We start from the raw sequence: 11,165 nt of genomic DNA, 5'->3' as shown, positions 1-11,165 counted from the left end.
TTGCAGTTATTGCAACGCACAAGACCATAGTCTTGCCCAGTGTATTCCGTTCGCTCGCCTTGCTGTAATGCAACGGTTTGAGTTTGTCAAGTCAGCCTCATTATGTTTAAATTGTCTGCGAAAAGGTCACACGGTTGCGAAGTGTAAATCGGCTAGGCGTCAAATTTGTGCAAGATCGCACCCCAAACTTCTGCACCTACATCTTGATGGCGCTTCTACGTCACATGCTTTGCATGCGTCATCCCTAGAAAGGGTTTTGTAAGCGACGTCAATCGTAAGCGTTATAACTAAAAATAGCGAGCACATTATGGCCCGAGCATTACTTGACTCTGGGTCACAAATGAACTTTATTACTGAAGATCTTGCTCAACGCTTACAGATCCGTAGAGAGGAATCGTGTATCAACTTGCTTGGAATTACCAAAAATAATTACTCGAGTCGATAGATGGCAATTTGAAAAAATTCTGTTCGTAGGAAGAAGTACAAACTTTTAAAAAAGCTTCTGTCACCTGAGGAGCAATGAGGAGCTAATGACAATTAAGTCTGAAGTAACTCAGGTTCTTCAAAGCGCTGGGTTTGAATTGAGCAGTTTTCAAAAAGTTGAGTGGTTTTCAAAAACTCGCCTGAAAGTACTGCATCCGTGAGCACGGTTAAGCCAATAACACTTTCGGACTCAGAACTGACTAAAGCATTGGGAATCGCTTGGGTTGCTAAAGAAAATATATTTAAATTTGAATTAAATTTGGATCATTCTTTCGGTGACATCGAAGCTGTTTCACCCCTTTGGCTTATTAAGCCTTATACTTATAAAAGAAAAAATCCTATTGCTTGAACTTTGGCTAAATAAGCTAGATTGGGATGAGTCGATTCCACTTCACTTAGAAACAGCATGAAACAAAATACAAATTGCCTTGTTGCAATTAGAGGACATCGGCTCGAGGACAGCCGATGTCACCGATTCAAATTCAGGCCTTTTCTGACGCATCGATGAGATGCGTGGAGCCTATGGAGCCTGCGTCTATATTCGTTGCGAATCTGTAGAAGGTATTAAAGTTTCATTATTGACGGCTAGGTCCAAAGTAGCGCCGCTCAAGACAAAGACGCTCCGCCGTCTTGAGTTATGTGCCGCTCACCTTCTCGCAGATCTCTGCCGCAAGATAAAGCCTCTAATAAAAGTTACGATCGAACGAAGTGTATTTTGGTCGGATTCAGAAGTAACTCTTCATGGGATTCGTTCCCATCCATCGTCGTTGTCAACGTTCGTATCGAATAGAGTTGCTGAAATTCAAGAGTGGTCAGATGATAGCACGTGGCGGCATGTACCAACTAAACAGAACCCGGCAGATATAGTGTCCAGAGGAATCGATCTAGAATCGATCTGGTTTACAGGTCCATCGTTTTTAAAGAAACCGGAAAATAAGTGGCCGACGATCCCCCGGTTTGATCTGTCACCAGAACTTATACAGATTGATGCAAAAAATAATGCGGTCGGATTAACTGTCATCGTCTCTACCTCACATTTATTGGAAGTGATCAAAGGATATTCCTCTCACCTAAAACTGCTCCGAGTGTTCTATTATATGTTCCGCTTTATAAGGAAATCCAAGAAATTTGTAGTGAATTCTGATATTGTTTCCTCACCTGTCGAATATAATGAAGCCTTTAAGAAAATAATCGAAATAGACCAAGAGCACGAGTATCAAGATGAAATAGATAGATCCAAAAGAAAGACTAATGCTCCTATATCGTACGATGCCAAGTTTCCAGTATTGTTGACAAAACGCTCTCAATTGCTCTCAACGCTCTAAAACGCTCTCTTATGGATCGTATATGCGCACAAAGTCTGCAGTCAGACAGTACGGTCATGCATACGCTGCTTTAAATGCAAGCCTCTTCTGAACACTCAAATCATGGGAGAATTCCCCTTAGATAGAATTCGTGCTCTCCGCCCATTCTCCGTATGTGGTGTTGATTTTTGTGGCCCTATTGATACGACATTGAAAATTCGAGGTAGGCCACCCTAAAGTCCTATATTGCCTTATTTGTTTGGTTTGCTCAGGACTAGGACTAGCTCTGGAGCAGAGTATAGAAAGCAGTCCACAAGCTGGCGCGGCTGCCAGTGGGTCGAAGCCGGACCGGCCCTCAACGGGGCCGGTGTTAACGTATTTGATTGGATTTCAAATGAATTTGAAGTTGTTTTTAATTTGAATTGTTAGTCTCTAAATCTAGTCTAAGATAGCTTAGAGCGGATCGGGAGCAAAAGCTCATATTCGCTCTTGTGCGAATTCGGCCCGCTTCGCCGCAATAAATAAGTTAGGCTTAAGATTAGAGAAAAAATAATTCGATTTATAACGTTGAAGAGGAAACGTCTTGTTTCGTTTTCGACGTTTAAATGTTCACTGGAGTGGAAGTGGAAGAATTATTTGGCCTCCCCGTGTGAACGGGTTAACGCCACAGCTAATGTATGAAATCTTATTTCAGGAGATCTTAAAATTGCGCTTGCATTAGCGAAAATTTTTTTTTATATATGTAGTATATGTATATATATCGATATGTAGTTGTCGAATGGTTCATTTGCAAAGAAGCGATAAATATCATTATATTTATTGGAAAATGAAAGTGTTGGAAATGCTTGAGTATTTTGAACAATTTAAAATAAGATGTGAAATATTTTTCACTGCATTGCATGTGTCGCAAATAGCATTATCAAAAACTTCCATTTTTGATAAAGTGTACTTATCGAATGCATGTCCGCTAAGGATTCTATTTAATCGTCTTGTGTCTATACGGTCGAAAATATCAGTTTTATAAAACCTAGGTTTCTTGGTGATGAAAGGCCAAAAGTTCCATAGAGAATACGTTATAGTCTCTTTCCCAATCATCTTGAATGTAATGAAATATATAGTTGATCGCATCACTCAATGTCCATCTAACATATTTGAAGGAGCCGTGTATAGAAGCGTTCTTTGCTGCTCGATGAGCAATTTCGTTTTCCCAAATATTTGCATGGCTGGGTATGTGGTGAACTACAACCTTTGGAAGCATAGAACAATTTTCGATTTTGGAGAATATTTCCTGGGCAATATAATTGCTGGAACAGTTATTTTGTAAAGTTTGAATAGCGCCAAGCTTTATATATTTAGAATAGATTCTACTGTAGCTGGTTTTAGTGTATGAGCATGAAAGAGGTAAGAGTGAAGCAGTTGGAAGTCTGAACGCAAAGGATTTGGCTAACTCTTTAGCTGTACGAATTCAAATCTGTAAATGGGTGGTAGTTCAGCAGCGAGATAATAAATAATTTTGACAGGAGTTAATTAAAAAAAAGGTCTAAAGCGATTGTTCAAAACCAGAACATGGTGATACAGCTGCTTGTAGCACAACAGTCTAAATAATCTCTGCAGGCGCTACGAATATCAATGCGGAACGCCAATGGTGTATCGCGGCATAAACAAGAATTGTCACAATTCTTGACCGAAAACCATATTGACGTTATGCTACTGGTGGAAACGCATCTTACAAGCAAATACCACTTTCATACAAGAAAGGAAAGCTAACTTCGGGCGGAGCCGAAGTTTATATACCCTTGCAGTTAAAACCGGATATATATCGCAAACATCGGATATAGTTGGCCGATCCTTATGGGAATAGGAATATATAATCCAATTTATTACAATACAAAATCTAAAAAAAGTCCCAAACTTCTATCTTCAAAAATACGAAAGTTGATATTTCTACCAAATACCATTTCCGATCGTTCAGTTATATGGCAGCTATGGGATATAGTCGGCCGATCCTAATGAAATTTGGTAGGTTGGATCAACTGACCAAGAATTAAATCTGTACTAAGTTCCAGCTTTCTATCTTCAAAAACACGAAAGTTGGGTCATTTCCGATCGTTCAGTTATATGGCAGCTATAGGATATAGTCGGCCGATCCTTATGAAATTTGGCATGTCATATTATTTTGCCAAAAATAGCTCTCATATCAAATTTGAACTCTCTAACTCTAAAAACACCGAAGTTATACCATTTCCGATCAATCAGTTATATGGCAGCTATAGGATATAGTCGGCCGATCCGGGCCGTTCCGACTTATATACTGCGTGCAAAGGAAAGAAGGGTGTGTGCAAAGTTTCAAGTCGATAGCTTTAAAACTGAGAGACTAGTTCGCGTAGAAACAGACAGACAGACAGACGGACAGACGGACAGACGGACAGACGGACATGCTCATATCAACTCAGGAGGTGATCCTGATCAAGAATATATATACTTTATAGGGTCGGAGATGTCTCCTTCACTGCGTTGCACACTTTTGGACAAAATTATAATACCCTCTGCAAGGGTATAATAAGAGGCTATACAATCTGCCGCACAGATCATCCAGATGGGAAAGCCCACGGCGGAACTGGAGTTCTAATCAGAGAACGCATTAAACACCATTTTCACAAAAGGTTTGCAACAAACTTCTTGCAGGCAACATCGATACAAATTCAGTCAAGCAACGGAATCCTTTCAATCGCTGCCGTTTACTGCCCTCCTCGTTTCTCAATCTCGGAAGGACAATTTATGGACTTCTACAATTCACTTGGGGAACGATTTATAGCGGCAGGAGACTACGATGCCAAATATACGCACTGGAGATCACGTCTAGTGACTCCCAACGGAAGCCAATTGTACAATGCAATTATAAATGTGAAAAATAAACTGGACTACGTTTTCCCTGGAAGTCGCACACACTGGCCAACAGACTCACGAAAGCTCCCAGACCTTATTGATTTTGCAGTGACAAAAAACATACCTCGCAATCTAATAAGTGCCAGAGCAGTCTCGGACTTATCATCAGACCACTCACCTGTGCTTCTAACGCTTCTTCAAAGCCCAGAAATAACCCCTTCAGCCTGACGACGCCAAAAACGAACTGGCTAAAATACACATAGAACTCGCCCCGGAATTTAACATGGAATCGGATATCGACTACACCACGAGCTCCCTGGAAGAAGTACTTGTTGCGGCAGCTAAAATCTCTCCTCCTCATGGGAAAGAAGTAAACCGAAACAAATACTTCAAATCTAATCAGCAAATCGAACAGCTCGTGCGAGAAAAGAGGCGCACGCTTCGTGATTTGCAAAACAGCAGATTACCAGCTTCAAAACAAGGCCTTAAGGAAGCAACCCGATCACTCGACCAGGCTCTTCACCAACAGGAAGAAAATGCACAGCTGAGGTACATCCAGAATCTCTCGCCAACAAGCACAAAGTACAACCTGTGGGGGCCCACCCATAAGAAAGTCTTCGGGATGCTGGGCTCGCAGCGACGAAGACCGACGAAGTTTTTTCCAGCCAAACCCAGCCTCAAATTCATTCCTCCTGCCAGACATTCAGCCAGAGTCCTCCCCTCAGCCAGCCGCACCTTCATTCCGGCCGAACGAAATCGGAAAAGTCATAAGAGGGTTAAACCAAAAAAGGCTCCCGGTGGTGACCTATTGACCCCAAAGATGCTGATCGAACTTCCAAAATGCGCTATAGAGGTCGTCTGCAAACTATTTAATGGAATCATTTATCTTGGCTATTTCCCAAAAAAGTGGAAGAAATCCATCATTATAATGATACCGAAGCCTGGAAAAGACCACGCAATTCCGTCATCATACAGACCAATAAGCCTTAGTTCTTGTTTGTCTAAATTGTTTAAAAAATGCGTGTTAACTCGCATAATACCACTTCTGGAAGCTTGCAATATTATCCCGGCACACCAATTTGGCTTCCGAAGAAACCATGAAACCATTTGCTAACATACACCGACAAGCTACTGGAATCATATCTCTACAATAGAGTGTTCTCAGTGAGGTGCAATGCAGCTACTTCGGGCGACTACACCATCGAAGCTGGAGTTCCACAATGAAGCGCACTCGGCCCGTGTCTATATCTTTTGTATACTGCGGATATTCCAACGAGCGCACAACTAACAACCTCAACGTTCGCCGATGATACCGCTATCCTTAGTCGCTCCAGATGCCAAACGCAGGCAACAACCCAACTGGCTAATCATCTCATAATATTGGAAAGGTGGCTGTCCAACTGGCGCATTAAAACCAACGAACGAAAGTGTAAACATATAACGATTACTCTTAACAGACAAACATGCCCTCCGCTTTTACTAAACGGTATGCAAATCCCTCAAGCTAACGAAGTAACGTACCTTGGAGTCCACCTTGATAGACGACTTACCTGGCGTAAGCACATCGAATGCACGAATGCACAAAAAGATGCACCTAAAACTGAAAGCCAGCAGCCTCCACTGGATCATAAACTCACGATCGCCACTGTGCCTGGACTACAAGTTACTACTATACAATTCAGTCCTAAAGCCAATCTGGACGTATGGCTCCCAGCTGTGGGGGAACGCGGGCAGCAGCAACATAGACATCATACAGCGCGCACAATCAGAAATCTTGAGAACTATCACAGGGGCACCTTGGTATGTTCGCAACGAAAACATCCACCGGAATCTGGGCATCCTGGCAGTGAAAGACGAAATCCATAAGCAAAAAGAGTCATACAAAGAAAAACTGTCTTCGCACCCAAATTTCGCTCGGGGGTTTCTAGCGTATCCCGCCTTAGACGCAACGACCTCCCAACCCAGCAATTGATTTTTAGGGCCGTCTAACTCCGTATCAGTCAATATGACTGTTAGTGAAGTTAAAAATATAAGATTTGATACACCTCTTGTTAGTCTCGCAAAGAGAAGATTGAAGAAATAAAAGCAACGTTCAAAAAAAAAAAATATACATATAAGTAAGTAAAGTAACAATAGGTAAAACGGGCAGAGAGTTATGCATGCACATATGTATATTAGCGGTCTATTTTAATGTATGTTTTAACTCTCTTCCTGTTACTGGAAGAGAAAGCTCTCGGCGTTTGGCGATCCATCCGAATCCTCGCGGAGGCCTCCTAGTGGCCTGAATCAACTGCGCTCTACGATCTGGAGTTCATCTGGACATAAACACGAGCCCGTATAAGGAAACGTTTGGTCAACATATGGTCACGAACGGCAAAACTTTTCAACTATTAAGAGACTTATGTATGCTAGAAGATCAAAGTCCTTCGTAGCAAGATCACGCAGCAAAGTCCAAAATTCAAAAATAAAAAAAGTCAAAAATAAATTTACTTACCATTTTTGCAGCATCCACGATCGTTGTTTCCATAGATGTATGTATGTTGGACGTACAATGATAATGGCCAGTATTGGCGAACCAGGGTCCGAAAATTTCAGGATATTAATGGGACAGGTACCATTCGAATGGCCTAAAAAATAGCTCTCAAGTGGTATACCGTGCATAATGGCGCATCCTCTGTAAAAAAAGCTAGTGTGGGCATTCAAATTCCATAACGGCGGGCGCCGTGTTAGGCAGCGCAGAAATATGTGATGCTGTTAATGGCCAGTACTGGTGAATCAGGGTCTAAAAATTTCGGGACTTGATTTCATTAAATCTGTGGGAGCGATTTAAATAAAAATAGTCTTATAATGTTCTGAATAAAATAAGCTTTTCAACGGTATACCGTCGAATTTGGCGCATCTCTGTGAAGGACTTAATAGTTGGCACTTCTCTTATTTGTCAATTTATATGAGGAACTGTAATTCGATTTTCTCAAAATCTGTGGGAACGATTTGTATGATTTTTGGTCCATACATACTTGAAAAGGTCCCACATCGACTGCACTACCGTGCATAAAACAATTTGTTGGGGTCATTTTTGTATGTGAAGGGGCAATTTTTCAAACCCAAAGCTAGCTATTCATTCAAACCTATTTTAAGAGTGTAGAACCAAAAACCAAACCAAAGTAAGAAAAACAATAGTTTATTCAGTTCTTAACAATTCTAGTGTTTATTTGATTAAATTTAGTGGCTAAATACGGAGATAATTGAAAAGCAAAAAGTTCGTTGCTGTGTTCCAGTTCCACCGTTCCACTTCGATGCTAACTGAGCGACGCTAATTTGACGGACATATTTTTTTAAACACATTTTACCCTATAATACAATTTGTTGGTTTTAAAATCATTTAAAAAAAGTTAAAGCTAAAATAAACTATAATACCATTTTTGTATATTGAGGTTTGTATCATTTTATGTAAAGTACAAATAAAACTTAAAAAAAAACAACTAACCTTGCATTTAAAAAAAGCATTAAAAAAAAGCCCTCAAGGTCAGAAACGCTTGAGTGAAACTTTACCTGGATCATTTTTAATGATAAACCGACCAATGAGGCCGGGATTTGGTATACTGGGGGTTGGGGTGGTTTCAACAGCAGGTGTGGCTCTACTTGTACCTTCACGTAGGACGGGATTTTATTGGACGGCCTAATTTTCTGTTTTTGTTATATTTTTTACAGTTTACTATTGCATGAGGCAGTGGCGCCAACTGCGGAACAGCTAAGTCAGCGGCGCCTGTTATATCCTTTGGCGGAGGAACGGAAATTCCTAGACCCCCACCTATATCTGGCTGATGACGGCCGCGATTTGGAAAGGGACAGCGAAATCAGGGACCCCTTATTAAGACCCCTTTCCCTTAATAGGAAAACTCTGAGGCAGAGTTGACTTGTTTTGGTTTCAATCCGGAAGTAATCCAAGAACCGCAGACTGCAACCTTGGGGAAGCCATCAGAAGGCTATTCAGTCGAATCTCCCGCCAATCAGTTTGAATTTTTTATCAAACCAAACAGCCACTTACTCATTATAGGAAAGAAAAGGGGCAACATTGCGATGAACGATTCGCGGGAATCACTTGGGTGCGCTTTGCAGAAAAATTCCGCATCCCCTGTAAAATTGTCGCTCTCAACGGAAAGCCAGGAGCTCAACACTGACGAGAAATTCCTCGAGATGATCAAACCCCAAATGACGGAGATGAATCCTCGCCAGAAGATGATGTTCAAGAAAAAGGTGTTTCAATCGCTCATAGAGACCTTTGATGATGCCACTGACTTTCCAGAGTCCGGAGAGCTTTGTTTCTCTGATATTAACACTCTGTCTGGCTTTGAGCTCGTATCGGATCCGGAGTTACAGCTGTTTAGGGAGCTGGTTAGCCTGGTAAGTGCGGCCAAGGTGACTTCTACGCCACCGTCACCTCGAGGGCCATCTTCAAGCGCACCCACAACCAGTGCCGGCGGAAAGCCGGCAGCACCAGAAGTGTCGCGACAAACGCGGATTATGCCCCGTGAAATGGTTCAGAGGGTTATTAAGCCGGGCTCGTCAGTAGAGGTGACGACTACTCCTATCATGATCGGACCGGGGCATGAAAAGATGCCTTACAGTATCCTTGAGATGAATGGCAAGTCGAATGGATATAAAGGCGCTTCGATGGAGGAGTTACGCCCCAAAGAATCTTCCGTGAGTGGTACATCTGGGGCCATCAAGGTGGTGCATTCCGTCGTCAGTCCCCGGGCAACCTCCGTTGTGGCGGCTGTAAGGTACCAAGACTCTAGCATGAACACCTTCTTCGGCCAGCCGCCCAATGTGTCGGCCATTAAGACTGCTCAGCCGGGAAAGTTGAGTATGTCCCGCCGCTACACCATTTGCGGAGCGGGCAATACTCCTCCGGTACCACCTAGTGGTCAGATGCCCGACAATGCCAGTTCTCTCATCTCCAACCTAAGCCCAGTGGTGGAGGCTACCATCCTGAAGCGTCGCCTCGAAGCTCCCACCCTGGGTCTGAAGCCACTTGGAGGAAATGTGTCCGGCACTAATAAACAGCTTTCGCCCGTCATCGGATCATCGACTCCGACAAAGACTCTACAGATCACCAATGTCCAGGGCAGCGCTTTCAACTACTTTTTCCAGGCTAGTACTGAATCATCTGTGCCTTCGAGTCCGGGTTTGGGAGAGGCCAGCGGCTAAAGCGGCCATGAAAGGCAACATGATCGTGGCCAACACCAAGTACCCTGGCGCAAATTAGGCTGCTGCTCGGTCTGCACAGAGTCGCAGTGATTCAACAAAGACAGTGGCCACAAGTGCTGCGGGAGATTTCTCCCTAGGCAGCCTGAAGCGGGTGCCACTAGATAACATGTTGGATATGGACATTCTGGGCATCTAAAGATGGCATTTTGGGCATCCTCAAAATATATAACCAAACCGAATCTTAAAGATTTAAGAAAACATTAAATATTGCATTACATTAGTAATTCCGTAACGAGTTCAACTTTTAAATTAATATTCAAAAAACAAAAATTGAGGACAGAACTCTTCATTTCATCCAGACACATTTGGGCAAACTCAATGATCATGTTGAAAAGCTATTATTTTTTTGACACAATGTCTAAGAAATACCGAATTTTTCTGTAGAAAAAGCCAACTTGTCCTATTATAACGAAACTATTTATATTAGGAATTGTATCCCTCATTTCACTTAATTTTAAGCTACTAATTATAGAAAAGCTAATTCAAGTAAATTTTTTTTTGAATATATCCCAATTTTATGTTTATTATGTTTTATGGGGTAAACTTGATTCAAAGACAAAGTTTTGTCCATTTTAGAATAAACAAATAAAATTATTTTATTATTTATTTAAAAGCAAAACTAGACAAAGGTGGTTTGCAGTTTGATTTGGTATCCTACTAAATGAGTTATTCAAATTTCACGTAAAATTTTGATTTTCAGAAGTAAGGACTTCTGAATGTCATTGGGGGAACGCTACCTCTTTTTGGGTCAACGCCTACATAGGAGACGCACTACCATATAATTGTTTCGGTATACACCTTTTTCATGTCATTGGTAACCAACTTTTTTTGGATACTCAGTGCCTCAACTATCACATAATTCGACTATCAATTAATTAATGAATTATTTTATCTTTTTCGCCATATATTATTTAATTATTTGTTCGTTTTCGCCAGATATTAAATTAAATATCTTTATTTCGATTGTTTTCGGTTTTGTTTGTTTGTTTGTTTTCGTTTGTTTCGAAAAAAAAATTTTTAATATAATAATAAATAAAATAAATAAAAAAATTTTTATTTAAAAATAAAAATAATAAATTTTTTAATATTTATCGTATTTTGTTTATTAAATAAAAAGTAAAATCAGAAAATGGAAACTAATAAACAGAAACTAAAATCCACGACTCTTGATGATTTTAGAAGAAGATTAAATGTCAAAGTAAAAAGCATTCGCTGGTTAGA

The 11,165-nt window shown here is 41.0% G+C and overlaps 1 protein-coding gene across 1 annotated transcript; it reads left to right on the top strand.

Moving 5' to 3' along the window:
- The first annotated feature begins 7,957 nt into the window (after positions 1–7,957).
- On the top strand, positions 7,958–10,457 carry LOC122321814 (uncharacterized). The gene is made up of 2 exons (XM_043212783.2): positions 7,958–8,107; positions 8,385–10,457. The coding sequence occupies exon 2, from the start codon at positions 8,754–8,756 to the stop codon at positions 9,882–9,884; it is 1,131 nt and encodes a 376-aa protein (XP_043068718.2). The 5' UTR covers positions 7,958–8,107; positions 8,385–8,753; the 3' UTR covers positions 9,885–10,457.
- The last annotated feature ends 708 nt before the right edge of the window (positions 10,458–11,165 follow it).

The sequence above is a fragment of the Drosophila bipectinata genome, unplaced genomic scaffold, assembly GCF_030179905.1.
Source record: "Drosophila bipectinata strain 14024-0381.07 unplaced genomic scaffold, DbipHiC1v2 scaffold_59, whole genome shotgun sequence".
NCBI classification, from domain to species: Eukaryota; Metazoa; Arthropoda; class Insecta; order Diptera; family Drosophilidae; genus Drosophila; species Drosophila bipectinata.
The sequence above is the reverse complement of the archived record's forward strand: the minus strand, read 5'-3'. Positions and strand labels throughout refer to the sequence as shown.